The following is a 15265-nucleotide window of genomic DNA, read 5'->3' as shown; positions in this document are numbered from 1 at the left end:
TATTATCATCTTGTGCACACATTTAATCACAAGAAGAGGAAGAAGTGGTCTGTGCAATTGTAAATTCATACATGTGATAATCTTCACATTAAGTATTAGACTGCTCTGTGAAAAAAGAAATCTGAGAAACACCATGACAAGTGCATGCTTACCTGTGCTGCACAGAGAATGTATATGCTATGTCTAATTAGTGATGTTGATCAATTTAAACCTGATTTATGGTCTGCTGCAAAATCTCATACCAGGAGACTCCTTGATAGCAGTACCAATGTACATAGCTCTATCATAAGAAAAAAGCACTTTGTGATGGGCAAACACACACATTCTGAAAAAATACATTACGTATTTACAAGGGTGGAGGTTTGTGATCCATTAAGTCACTTTCACGCTGTCATTAAACCCACAGAGGTGGGTTTAAGGAGTTAAGAAAGAAAAGGAAACTTGGCACAGGGAGATACCCAATACTGGCATCGCATCAACAACATAACTGCACTCCAGGCTCAGCAAACGTGGGTTTTGCAGATTTCAGTTTGCAAATTGTGACAGCAGATGGTTGAAACCTGCCCCCATACAAATCCCATGCCTGAAATGGCATTGCCTACGTTTACATACCCTGAGAAAAGAGACTTGGATATCCAAAGAACTGAGTAACTTCTATTCCCGCATACTGGGATGCCTGTTACTGAGGGCACAGGACACTTGAAACAACAGCAAAGTATCTGCCCACTATTACATAGGCAATAAACTTTTATTTAGATGTGGAAGGAAAATATGTTTACAAGAAGAAAGATCTAGGGAGACTTATTGCTCCCCTGAAATTCAGGGAAGTCCCACAGGCTCCCTGTCAGCATGTCAGTGCTTGAGCAAAAAGATGAGCAGGTTCTTTAAATCACAGGCTAAAGTCAATATCAGCATAAATTGCACGGAGACTTCATCTCCACGTTGCTTCCCGATTGATACAATCTGTGTATGAGGAGTAATCCAAATATTGCATTGCACATATTTGGCACGTCTTGCACCCCTCTTCACAGACAATGGTTTTGTCATAACTCACAATGAAGTTATTGTAATACTGCTCAAACAGTGTGCTGTGTGGCACAGACAACTGCTTGGCCATTTCATATAGGCTTTCTGGCTTCAAGTCTTCAATGCCGTAAGCTTTAGTCAGGATGTATTCTAATTTCCAGTTTGATTCGTTTTTCTTGTTGGCATCTCTGAGGTCCAAATAAAACTGCCAAAGATCCTACAATTAAAAAAAAAAAAGAAAGAAAAAATAGACATGCCTGTATTGCTTTCTTCCCTGCTTCATTAAGTCTCTAGAGTGATATATTGATTAGGAAGCTGTCACTCCTCATTATTCACAACTGAATAGAAGGTCACGTCCCACCCCAAGAGCTGGGCTTACACCCAACGCTAGTACTTGCCATGCGGTAATGGTGGGGGGATGGGGAGAAGAAGAAAAAGGAGCCACAAAAGGCAGCAGTGGCACTGTTAGAGGTCTTTCCTGTCCGAACTGTAAACCAAACTCCACTATCCTCATGTCTGCTTTAGGAACGGGGCAAAAGGGTGAGAACCAGAAGCTTCTTTTCTGCGGGCACTGCTTGAGGGGCAGAATGGACAGAAAATGAATGGCCCAGGGAGAATTTAAGGGAAAGGGAGAGACTGAGATGCAGGAGTGAAATCTGCACAAGAAAGGTGCAGCCTGTATTAGCCTAGGTCTCCAGAGAGAAACCGCAGTCCCAGTCAAGCTGCAGGATGCATTGTCACTGAACTCAGTGAGGTCAAGATTTTACCCTGAATTACAGAGAGAATATCTGAGTCATTCAGAGCCAAAATAATCATACAGGATTCACTTTATCTCCAAAAATCACATGAGACTACAGAATAGAAGGATTCTGCTTTTTTCCTTGTAACTTTATCTATAATTTCCTATAAAAACTATAAACTATATAGGAAGGTGCATGATTATGAAAGACATCACATGGTTAAAAGTGCTTCTCTTCCTCTGCTCTTCTACACCCTTTAGAAGCATTTCATGGACTGCGTCCCAAAGCTCAGGCAATTACCAGGGAACAACACTGGTATGTAAACAAGCCCAGGATTTAGGTGAACCTTTTTCACCATTGCAGAGCTCCCTGCAAATAGTTTTAGGATTCTGCCCAGAAAATTTCTGACTGTCTTTGATTCTACGTTGTAAGAATATTCCATAGAGAACAGGAAGTACTGGGTAGTCCTGTAAGCACAGAAAGACTGACCAAGTTCCCTTTCACCTTTCCTTTCCTTTGCACAGGAAGAAATAAGAGTAAGCACTGAAGTTCCACCAATAGCCATAATACTACAAAGGCTGACATCTCGCTGTAATTTTTAATGACACTATACTTGAAGTCTTAAACAATGCTTTAAAATCTTTACTCACCAGCAAGCTATAATCAAGACGATCATATTGATACAATCTGACACCAGGGTTATTGGACTCCATTTGCCATACATTCTTCACTGGGGTTACAGCAGGTGCCACAAACAAGGAATTTACTGGCTTTTCTGCAGGAAGAGGAAAGGTGAGGAAACAGTTTCCTTTCAATCATTTCTTTCTCAAACAAATGTTTTTGTAGAGAACCAACACAGCAAGAACCAGAGTGACTGGCTTAGGTATATCAGCATTTTTTCCCCCTGGATTAGCTATATCACTGTGAACTCCTATACTTCCACTGGACAGACCAAAATCTGTGTAAAATACCACACTACACACCAGTGTGTACCAGTTAAGTTTGTCTATACTAGAGGCTTCCTACCAGTTCAACTACCTGTGCAAAATGGTCTCGCCTATATCTAAGGTCTCTGTATTTTGCATATTTCTAGTGAAAAAAATATTAAAAACTTGCAGTTGCTGTCTCCATGCTATATTTTAGATGTTGCTTGATGTATTTTTTGCTTTATGTATTTATGATGTTATTAGAAACACCAGGGTATCATCACCTGACCCTGACTTCACTCATCTAGACTAGCCCAGTGCCAGATAGGTGAACACCAACCTTTACAGCAAGTGAAACATGAGGATGTACGCGGGTTTTAATGAGACAGAATATGCAGCTGAAGTATATTGAGAGGTTCTCTGTGGAAGAAAAAAGACGCCCTAACTATTCCTTTTCCTGACAACATCACAGCAATGAAATCACATGGTCGTCTCCACATATGAGCAGAAGCTTTGAAAGCTTGGAAATCAGTAGATTCTTCTGAAGAAAATAAAACTGAGCTCTGTATCTGACTACACTGATGTTGACTACAATATTACATTTATCTTGAATTCTCTGGAATTTTGGCAAGAGGAAAATGGCATGAATAGAAGACAACCAAAACTGTACAGATAAACATGAACTGTATTTAGCTACATGCAATTTCATTGTTTACATTTTGTCAAAAGATGCAAAATTATTAAAATAATTTGGAAGCAGTTTTAGTATCTGGGTATTTTACATACAACCAAAGTAATGGACTTCTCACTGTTCTACGGTACAGACACAAATATTTAACAAGTTACTTGTTAAAGATCTTCCGTTACAGATGGCAGAGTGCTCCATACGGCCATGCCCATGCTTATGGGATTTCAAAGCAATAAACAAAAATTTCAAACCTGGGTGCTTTTTTTGAAGGGAAATTAGCTGATCTAAGAGATGCAACAGGCAGAGACTTTCTTCCCCTGCCTCCTGCTTAGCCTTATCTTAATTAACTTTGAAGCAGCAGGGAACTCAGCAGAGAGGCACAGTAATGATGCAGGAAACACAAGAACATAGAGCATGTCTAGTTGGCCTGAGAACATTCCCTTTGACACATTACACAATAGCAACTGGCTAGTATAATTTGCCTGTGTCACTGAGAGAGCGGAGAGGAAAGACTAGAAATTCTTGCCTAGCCATAAGCATTCATTAAAAAAAATAGGAAGCTTGGGGAGTCTCTTCTGACTTCAACAGGAAAAGACAGTCTGCCTTGCAAGGTTCTCTTTGGAAAAAAACTGGGAGTGCGTGAGGCTTGAACTCCTGTATATAAATAGCAGTATTTCCCAATTTCCTTTTTCAATTATTTATGACAGAGGCTGACTAGTAAGAACATGCAAGAAAGTATTAATTTGCTTTTAATCAAGAAGAAAAAGATGAAGGATTCAACAAGCATCATTACCTTCTTCATCCAGGAGGACCATGATACTATCTCTATGTGTATGTCCAAAAAACTGCCCCGCAATAACACTACTGTATTTGCGAAAAATCTTTACCAGTCTCTCATTGTAATACTCCCTGATAGCTGTAGTATTCCTTGCATAGGGCAAGTATCCTATTGGTACATGTCCTATTATATAGACCTAAGGAATTAGATACAGGAAGCACAATTAGCACCTTCATTTGAAACTTATACTTTTAGCTGTAACTTAGCATTATTATGAAATTGTGGTAACCATTTCTATCTTAGAAATGGCATTCTGAAAGCTATAAATCACAACAGTTTTGTTATACAAAATACAAACAGTAAGAATGTTTAAATTCATAATGAGAAAAAATAAATAGGTTTTTTTTTAGTGAAGTCACTATGTTCTTGGGAAAAAGTTCCAATAAATCTATGCATGATTTTACGCTACAGGAAAATTTGATCAATTCTTTCTAATGAAAAAATAAGTTACTAGGGCAAGACTTACGATTTGGCATCTCAAGGGGATAGTAAGAAAAACTTATGTTAGAATATTAGAGCGCCTGCATGGTCAGAGAGTCACCAGAAACATGCAAGAACTGGTTCAAACCCCTCTGTCTGAGGTCGAGACTTGGTTCCAACTGCACACACCCATTAATATGCTGCAAGGTTTTATGAGGAAGGGAAATCTCTCCTTTCTCCTGATTGTAATACCATATTTTTAAAATTACAACACCATAGCAAAATATAAACATGTTTCAAATTAAACATTTTTTGTGGTCAGATTATGATCCAATCCCCACACCAATCAATCAAACATGAGCCAACAATTTATAACCTCACTTCAAAACCTGAGTATTTTAAGACAATTTATTATAACACTCAAATCAGAGCAATTGCTGCAGCTTGGCTAAGTTTTGTGATTGACAACCTCCTTTCTAATGTCTATTTTTGATACTTGTAATTACATAAAAATGTAAATGAAATATGCTAGCTTTTGTCTCAGGCCAAGGATGCACATTTTAAAATTAAAGGCTATGAGTAAAAAGAGAAACAAAAGTGGAAATGCTATTAAGTATTCTCATCCTGGCTTCTACAGTATTTTACATAATAGGAAAGAAAAGGTATTTTACTGTATAATTTGAGAAACTGCATTCAACTATTTTATTAATTGTTGTAGTATAATATGCATATTCAAGGAAGAATTATTAAAAAATGAAATTTTGATTTTGCAGTATCTTTGGCAGCATTAATATTCTTCTAGAATCATGTTTATATTTTCATTGTCTCTACTTCTTACTACTTTTTTTTTTTCTTTTCAAAGTTTAAACAAATAACGCCAATGAGTTCTGTTCACAGCCCCTACCTTTTCCTTTTTTTGTGAAGAGGTTTCTAGTATTCCCTCCAGCCAAGCAAACTGGTTGGCTGGGTCAGTGATATTCACAGTTACACTGTTGGGGCTGTAATATAAATTTGTGTTCAGACTGATTATCCTGAGTGGTTGAGAGCTATCACTGGATTCAAACAGCTGTGTGTAGAAGCCACCTGTGAAAATAAGACCAACATCATCTGAAAAATGGAAGGCTTCAAAGCACAACTTTAGAATGAAAGTACAGCACTGACAAAATACCCCACCTTACTCTTTCTAATAGAATGTTTATTCAAGCCATGCATCACCTTACCACAACAGAACCTCTTAAGAATCTGGTTTTAGCAACATTTTTGTAGGACAAGTTGACAGTGATTTTTTAATGCATTCTTGCCTGTAATTGCCTTTGTGTTTGACAGTCTTCAGATGCAATTACCCAGCTGACACACAAGAAGTGCCCTGTAACATTTCTTCCACACTGAGAGATGCAGTAATTGTTAAAAAGTCCACATTTCTTGAAATAGTGCAAACATAGAGGTTCCTCCAGGAAGAACTGTTCAGTAGCCTTGTACTTTGAAAGTCATTTAACTTCAGACTGGAATATGATGAAAAGTAAAGATCACATTCTTCAATCCAAACTCCTAAAACTCTCCCTGGCATACACAGCTTCTTCAATGGGTGCAATTTCATAATTCATGGACTTTAGTGGAGCCATGGCAACAGCTATAACAATATACCTTAATTTAAGGTCTGCCCCTTTGAGTTTTATTCTTCCTATTAGAGTTTCTACTTCCACTCTTACTCACAGTTTCTTCTCATTCAGGACACAAAAACATGAATTAAACTTCCAAATCCCTAATGTTTGAATGGATTGGAAATTGGGTTGAACTTTTCAGTCTTTTGCTAAAAGAAAAATCATAATTAGGATATCAACGTTCTCCCAGTTTAGTAAGTCAGACACAAATATAATGCAGTTAACAGTATAATCACCAAGACTATGTGCTATAATAACCTGAACAAGTATGTGCCTATTCAGTATGCTCTGAAATACATATAATATCAAAACAGAAACAACATTCCATCAATTTTTTTTACAAGCAAATTTAAGTCTTCTTGTGCATCATATGCCTTTATCTAATAAGTATTATGAGGTCTTGAAAGCAATAAGATATTTCACATGCATTGGTACAAAGCCAGTAATACTGTACATGTTAAAAGAAGCAATAATTATTGCATCAGAAGAGAATAAATGTACCTTGAAGATAAGCATTGCTATTCAAAAAGACAAGTAACTTCTTCCAGGAGAAGCATTAAAGATAATCCATTATGCCGATTCATCCTATGAGACTTAGCTAAACAAACAGGACAAATCTATAGAAACATTAGTTCTCTAAGCCCTAGCTTTACGATGCATTACTGGCATATTTTACCTTTTCTAAAGGTATTGATAGCTTCATCAGTTAGCCAAGGCTTCCAGAAATCTGCTACAGCATTGTAAACTTCACTGGTAGTTACGGGAAGCTGATCCTGTGAGAGAGCAGAACTGCCTAAGTCTTTGCATTCAGACACACAGACAAAAAAAATCATTAAATTATCCCACCTGACCTCCCGCATAGCACGTTAAGTGTATCCAGTCATCACCAGGAAGAACTCAAGAAAGGAAAAAAAAACCTTCTGAACATCCAGTATTGCTGATCAGGAACAAATGCCTGAACTCAATCAGAACTGACTGCATGGCCTTGTTAATGCATTGATAAAACTAATGCCAGAAATATTTCAAGCCTTAGGAGCACAGCAGAGTAGAAAACCATACATTCTGCAAAATTAATAAATATATAAAGTGAAGATTCAAAGTCTAAAGATAAAGTCTCTTGGAGGAAAAACTCGAAGATAAGGTTCTTTTATAGAAGGTGAATTTTTCAAGCAACTTGGGATTCATAGCAGCTCCCCAAAACTCCACTATGGCCCTCAGAAACATACTGGTGAAATTCACAAATATTTCCATGATATCCTGTAGTTCTAGTAACAAAGCATTTAAAACGTAAAAGAGAAGTTTTGTCAATATTTTCTCCCACTGGCTCTAATTAGGACTGTAGCACTCTTCAGTCTAAGCCAAGCAATGCCCAAGCACCACAGCCTGATAAGAGCCATGCTCTCATCTAACCCTGACAGGAAGATCCCAGCCTGTCCTTGCCTTTCCTAAAATATCTGCTTGGATTCTTGGTGCTAGAAGAAAAAAACAGAGGTTGAAAAATAGGAACAGTATTACAGTGCGTGTTTTCTTAAACATAAAATGTGACCTAAGATCTTTGAAACTAAACCTACGTTATTAGAGGCTTAGGCCCTAAGCCTCTGTCTAGGAGTAGCGCAATCAGAAATCGGTTCAGACATTTGTTGCTTGCAGTGCACAGATACCAGTTATTAAGAAAGCTTTGAGCCACACCAGTTCAGCCAGAGCTAACAGTCGCTAACAGACATAGAAAAACCTGACCTCAGATAAGAGGCCATGTTATGGACTGAAGGTGGTTTTGACCCAGGCAAGTCAGTGCTCTGTGAACTTGTGGATTAGACAGCAGTTTGGGAATTTGATTTAAGCAGGGGCAGGTATGTGAAACAAATAAGACTATGCAGAAAGACCGAGGTCACAATATACGATCTGAAAGGTACCCCAATGCTTGATTAACCTGAGTAGTATTTTTAATAGGTTCTGCAAGAAAAATCACCCAAGACCGTTAAATTGTTAAGACGGACAGGTCAGAACACAGTAGAGAGCAATAAAATTATTTGGTGCACGGTGAGTGCACAGCTTTCACACTTCCTCTGGAACAGCCTACGGTGTGTGGCTTGTGGCACATCACTTCCAGTCTACGGGACATTTGCCAAGCATGTCCATATGAAAAACAGAAATGTCATCAACAGCAAAAAAAAAAAAAATCCAACAACCAGAAATGACCCCATAGTGGCAAACTTCTGATCCAATGGCCTTTTTCAAACAGGAACAGAAAAGTATGTCAGTTCTGCGCATTCGTGAAGCCTGCCATTTCAAAGCAAAGTATCACAGAAACAAACCTCTGTGGTTTTGTGCAGAGAGAACTACAACAGTTATTTCAATCAGCAGCCTGCTTCAAAATACTATTTGCTGCCCATCTGCCCCTCCTGACCATCTTTTTTCTATCTTCAGATTTAATTTCACAGACAAAACTTGTATTTGTTGGAAAAGTCACTACATTCTTTGTCTACGAGGTTATTGTATACAGTTTTTTTCTTCTATATCAAAGGAGACTGCTGAATGACAACTATTCTCTGTTAAGACTTTTTAAAAAACAAAACAAAATGAAAACAAAACACTGAGTGAGACTTCAGTTAAGGTGCTACTTATCAAAATACTTTACCAGTGGTTTCTGGTGAAAGAACTTGGCCCCCTGTCAGTGCATGTGTCAAGCTGAAGCTATACTACCAGAGTAAGAACACAAGACACTGAAGTCCCAGCTTGGTTTGTGCACGCACATTTCCAAGGTATGTTTAGCTCTTATTTTGTCTCCCACATTTCCCTTTCTCCTCTCTGAGCACCTCTGTTACTCCCTGATTTGGGAATCACTAACTCCAGCAATGATACAGGCAATGACACAATCACCTACTACACCAAGATATACCCTGATAGGCCTAACGAATAACACAGAAAGCTGGAATAAAAGTCTTTGGGGGTAGGAGGGGTGTTACTGAATTCCCACTAGGCATTTCAAACAAAATATTTTAGTTGACCTGCTCCACATCCCTTCCAATGCCCTCAGATCCAATGACAGAATTTGCTTCTCAGTCCCGTGTGCTGCCAGATCAACCTGCAATATGCTTTAAAGGACACGTGAAGCAACTGTTTACTTTTGAGCTATGCCAAGAACAATATTCGCAGAACACAAAGTAAAAAAGCACTGTCCTCAGCTGCAATGGCACACATACCCAGTAAACCATCAATGTGAATATTTCTAAGTGTCCAGTAAGGAAAGAAAAAAAGATGTAAATTTAATAATAGTGGCAAAACCATGGGAACATTATAAAAATTCTGCCATTAGTCTGATTAAAAAAATCCAGTGATGTCAGCAGACAGATTTCCAGTAGGCCTTTCAGTAGGTCTTGAATCTTACCACGGGCTCACAGATCCACTAAGGATATAATTTCTGTTAGATTAAGTTATTGTACACACACGCATGACTTACACAGCAAGAAAAAAATAAGCGTGTATTAACTATGATGAGACCTGGTGGTTCTAAGCCATGAGGAAGGATTAGCAGTAAATTTGCATGACCTCAGGCAATGTACAGATTTTACCTGGCATCAATGTTTGCTTGGGTAACTTAACACAGAGAGAGAGATGTACTTTCTGTTCTTGATTGGAACTATTTATAATTTTAAATGCTAATTGGAGAATTGTTGAATACTGTTTCCAGAACAACAGTTACACAAATTTAACTCTTTCACGCCTGCTTTCTGAGGGTTAGGAACACACTCAATATGATTCATAAACAAATTTCTAACTTGTTTTACCTGTGGCCAGTAGTCGTGATTGCCCAAGGCCGGGAAAACCTGAAGATCTGGAAAGAAATGATGAATTGTAGAACTCATATTGCCAATGATGCTAATGACCAACTTTGTGGAGAGTTCTTTTACAGGAACATGAGGAGGGCTATCTCTGAAAAAGCAAAAGGCTTTATTAACAAAGGTTTATTAGCAACATAAGGAAAGGCAAAAAATTCTGCAAACACATCTACATTCTAGCATGTAATACTACTATAGACTCCTTTATTAAAATCATAGAATTGCCTGAAAGGCTCTCTGCAAAGGCTTTTTTTTTTTTAAAAACAAACAAGTAGACTAATGTTTATCCTATGATTCACATTTATCATAACTAAGATTTCTTTGAAATTAAATTAATTCAACTCCATCATTTTGAGCTACTGTGCAGTTTGGGTTATGTATCTTCTGTCATCTGCACAACCTTATAAGTTTATTCTTCCCCTTTTAACAACATCCTGATGAAAGTGAAGTACAGTAAGGTAAGTGAAATAAATTGATCACTTGTCTTTACATATTCGTATTTCTTAACACCCTTCCCCCAGCAAAACTAAGTGACATAACATATATAACCTTCCCAGCAAAAAAGACCCTGTCATTGATAAACAAACTAGTTCTCACAAACACTCAAATATACTAATCTCTTTGATAAATTATCCATTGATGTATACCATAAAAATTATGTGATGGTAGAATGGAGAATTTTGCTATGGCAGAAGGGTAAATTAATGCTATCTTTTACGAATACATAGAAAGTAACAGGGCGTGGTACTATGGAGCTACTCATATGCCTCCCTTTCACACTTCTTTCTCCAGTGCCACTGCTAAGGCACACAAAGCCTCACAGATAACACCTGTGTGAGAGAATTATTATGCCCATTTTCTAATAACGAAGATCGGCACAGAAAAGGTAAACGTTCTACTCAACAGGGGACTGCACACATCCAAATTACTGCAACGAGGGACTGTGAAACCACACTTCCTTTAGAAGCACATGCAGCTATGAGTGATAGTAAAGAAGAGGGAGGCAGCATCTACAACACTGTTATCCTGCCTCCGCTAGTCCCTCATCTAGAATTCATACAGGCACCAAACCTGAATGGTAACTTTATGCAGTAAAAAAAAAAAAAATATGTAAGTTATAATATTGTTTGATTCTAGTTACCTCTTACAGAACCAAATGAAATACAGGTAAAAGCTATCTTCTAAAAAGGGATGCACTTTAGATTTAATGACCTTAAGACCTAAAAAATCCAATACCTCCCATAGCAATTCATTCCAGTCAGTTATTCCTCTGATCTTTCTTCTTTATATTTTCACTTCCCACCCTCCCTGCACTATTTCTATGAACTTACACTAATACAGTCATGTGGTAAATGTCCCAATGAACAGTCCAACAACATCCAGAAATTATTACAGAGATCAAAATCTGTTCCTGAGCCCTTATATTCTCACTCAGTCTCCCACTTACTAGCCATTTGGACAACTAAGGGGTCTATTTAAAAGTAGCATTTCTGAGATACTAAACTCAGATCTGTTGGTGCAAATATAAACTTGTGAATTACTGCACTATATAGTTATCCAGCTGTTAAAAGCTTTAACTGCAGAGTGACTTGAACACTTACCCCGTCCAAATCATGAATGAAACCTGCTGTTTCGAATCCTTCATGAATGCAAATGCTGACAAAATAAGTTGATATGGAGAATCACACAAAAAGTCTCCAAAAGGGCCTGGGTCGGAGGCATTGGCTCCTTTGGAAGAAGAACAAACTTTGCTGCGATCAGTGGTAATGTGGTAACTTGGATCTAAATGTAGATCAGATACATGCCAGAACTGCCCTGTTTTCAGAAAACAAAGATTAAAGAAAATGCATTATTTGCAGTTGAACTGGATACACATGGGTAATGCAAAGTTTGCTCCAGTTTGTCTACTGCTATTCCTCTTTCAAGTTTTGAAAAGGAGAATACATTTAGGAAATTGTTGATTAGCCTGTCTGATAAGTGTGGGTGAGTTCTGCATTCCTGACAAGAGTCCTTTATGTACTCTGCTTAGAAAAACTGAAAACAGAAGCAGAGGCATAGGTTTAAGCTATTCAGCAGAAAAAAAATTGAGTTTGGTAGGGACTGGAAAATCAGCTCCTTTTCATTAATAGCAATCTGGAAACTGGAGAGTAGAGGAGGTGATAGGACTTCTCCACTCCACCACCTGAAAAGAGAGGGAGTTGCATTTTAATTATTTTTCCAGACCTTCCCTGACTGGAAGCTACTATAAAAGATCATGGTCTAGAAAGAAAGGCAAGAAAACAGCATGTGTGAAAAAATTTCAAAGCTCTTCCTCTCCCCAGGAGCTGAAGCAGCAGAGACACTGGGCTTCTCACCAGAGAAAGGTGTGTCAGCCTTACCTACTCACCTACTTTCCAGGCTGACACATTCTCAGCCACTGCTACTTAGCACTGCATGGAAAAAGGAGCTGAGAAGTACAGGAATATGGTGACCAAGATGAATTAAGCTTGTATTAGACTACCAGCCTTCAAGTTTCATGTAAAACAAGAGTAATTTCTTTCTGTCAGTTTCAAAGCACTTGGGAAAGGCACATGTGTATCTGGGGCAGTGGTTGCAAAACCGGGACAGATATAAATTGAGTTTTCCCAAGGTCACATGCTCACTCTGTAGCAGAGACTCCTACCAACAGGAGACAGAGAAACGCCTGGACACCGCTGCGTGTTTGGTCCGCGGCACATAGGAGTCACAAGGAATAAAAATCCTGTGGAAACCATTTTGGAGCACGCACCTGCGTACGCTACCGTACGGCAGATCATGCCAGGCAGAGCATGTGTGTGTTTGCTGACAGCACAGAAACCAAACTCAATGTTTGCAGTGCATACCTCGGGACACAGTGCCAAAGGCAGGGCAGGGCTCACCTCACCTGCCACCGTCCAGAGCGCCAGCCTACCCTGGCTAACTAAACATAAACCTCATTTAACCCCCCCACACCTGAATAGCGATGTGTTTACTTATCTAAAAGTCACGTGAAGTTGAAGCCAGTTGGGACAGGGAATACCACTGCAGCAGTCTATGTGCGGGCAACAGTGAGAAGGGGAGGGAAAGGAGGCGCAAGAGGGGAGCACGTACCCCGGGCCCCCGCGCTGCCCGCACGGAGGGGCGGGCGGCGCCCCCAGGCCGGGCCTCCCCCAGCCGGGGAGGCACCGCGGGCCGCGGCTGCCACCCGGGGTCGGGCTGCCCCTCACCCGCCTCCCCCCTCCTCCACGGGCGGCCCCAGCCGGGCCCCTCCGCGCCGTCACCCTGCGCGGGGGCGGCCCCGCTCAGCCGCTGCCCCCCGGCGAACTCACCGACAGCGGAGCGGGGCTGCGGCCCGGCCGGCGCCGCCTCCAGCGCGGAGCAGAGCAGCACCAGGCCGAGGGCCAAGCGGGCGGCGCGTCCCCCCCGCAGCTCCATGTTGGCCGTGCGGGGAGCGCCCTGCTCGCCGACGGCTGCTCATGTGACCGCCCCGGCGCGGAGGAAAGGGGCGAGCCCGGGTCAGCTTGTGCAAGCCCCGGCCTTTCGCTGCCTCCCCGGGGCTGCCGGAAGCCGCCACCGCGCCCCGCCCGCGCGACCGGGGACCAAAAGCCGCCCCTGGCTGGGGCCCCCCGCTCGCTGTCGGGCGGCGGCGGCTGAGGGGGGCGGCGGGGACGGCTGCTGTCGCTTCAGCCGGCCGTGCCGGGGGTCGGGGTGACCTTCAGGAGGTGCCACCCCCGGGTCAGCACTGAGACGCTGAGCACCTCTGAGGAGCCAGCCTGGCCGCGGGCTGGGCTAAATTCACGGCACCGGCAGGTTTGAGGCGGCCTCGAAGGCAGGTGAGGTGGGCAGCGGGAAGGCGGGAGTCCCTTCCCCGCTCGGCCGGTGGCCTGTGGCGCCCGGCGGGCCTGTCCCTTCGAGCCCTGGGCTACCAGCAAGGGGTTACGGTTCTCCGAAGCGGCTGGGACCTGTGACTGAAAATCCTACCCCCAGAATCAGCCGTGGCCCCGCCGGTGCTACCGACCGGCAGAGCTGGGGCGTGAAACGCCTCTGACGGCCATCGCTGCTGCCTGCCGGGCCGGGCCCTGCCGGGCCGTGCCGTGCCCGCAGCCCTGGGGCACAGCCTGCCCCTGCCCCGAGCAGGCTGCGCTCCGATGCCGTCCAGGAGTCTCAAGGATCTTTTGGAACGAAGGTTTCTCACAGTATACATGTAAAAATGGATCCTGGTTACTTAACACGTTTTAAAATTAAAAAAAAGCTGATGAAATGTGCCATCAAGTACACCTTTAATACAGCTTAAGGAAAATGCTGGGGTGTATTGTAAATACGAGTCTCCATTGCTAAGGCTTTATGGTAGCAGAGCTGCTGTTTATTGCTGAAGTCGGAGTAGTTTCCCGTGAGGAAGAGTACTTGGTGTCAGTTTTAGGAGCAGACCAGAATAACGATGTTATGGATCCCTAGCTGCCCCCAGACGGCCCGCTGCTCACTGTGCTGTTCTGTTCAGATCGGCTTTCCAGGGCTTTGCAAAGCTGTTTTACCAGCAGCTGGAAGTCCCATGTGTCGGTATTTTCCTCACTTTTCCACTCCTCTGAGCAGTGCCACAGGCACTTTGCAGGTACCACTTCTCTGTTTTTCTCTCCCTTGTTTAATTTGACATTAATATTGTTCATCTTTAGAATAGCAAAAGATTTCACCAATACGTTTCATGATGGTTTCATGTGACTTACAGAACATATGTATGTAGGGAAAAGTAGCCTTTATTTAAAAGTGACTGTAATGTGAAATATTTACCGTTCAGGGTTTATTTGTAAACCAAGCCTTAACATTCTGCCTCTGCATTCCTCTCCTCATGTTTAATAAAAACCTTATTTTTTTAGTTCATCACCCCACAAATCACTTGTCGTGAAGATGAATGCCAGTACCGGGGACCCAAGTCTGTTTTCCCCAGTGACGAAGGAAAAGCAGATGCTCCCACCTTTCTGGGAAGGACAGTCATGTGGTGAATGCACCCACGGGCAAACAGGCAGTAACGGAAGGGAGACAGATGAAAGCTCTATCAGGCACTGAAGCTGAGGATTAGATGAGCTAATAAAACCGAAGGGCAGAAGATGCTGTTTAAACATAACTTGCACTATA

At 41.5% G+C, this 15265-nt stretch overlaps 1 protein-coding gene across 1 annotated transcript; it reads right to left on the bottom strand.

Moving 5' to 3' along the window:
* Nucleotides 1-716: 716 nt before the first annotated feature.
* Nucleotides 717-13722, bottom strand: SMPDL3A (sphingomyelin phosphodiesterase acid like 3A). Its single transcript, XM_075498660.1, has 8 exons — nucleotides 13465-13722; nucleotides 11740-11953; nucleotides 10088-10232; nucleotides 6976-7072; nucleotides 5543-5721; nucleotides 4174-4354; nucleotides 2417-2541; nucleotides 717-1243 (listed from the first exon to the last, which is right to left on the bottom strand). The coding sequence occupies exons 1-8, from the start codon at nucleotides 13568-13570 to the stop codon at nucleotides 932-934; spliced, it is 1359 nt and encodes a 452-aa protein (XP_075354775.1). The 5' UTR covers nucleotides 13571-13722; the 3' UTR covers nucleotides 717-931.
* Between the last annotated feature and the right edge of the window lie 1543 nt (nucleotides 13723-15265).

The sequence above is a fragment of the Mycteria americana genome, chromosome 3 (genome assembly GCF_035582795.1).
Source record: "Mycteria americana isolate JAX WOST 10 ecotype Jacksonville Zoo and Gardens chromosome 3, USCA_MyAme_1.0, whole genome shotgun sequence".
NCBI classification, from domain to species: domain Eukaryota; kingdom Metazoa; phylum Chordata; class Aves; order Ciconiiformes; family Ciconiidae; genus Mycteria; species Mycteria americana.
This window is presented reverse-complemented; position numbering and strand designations above follow the sequence as displayed.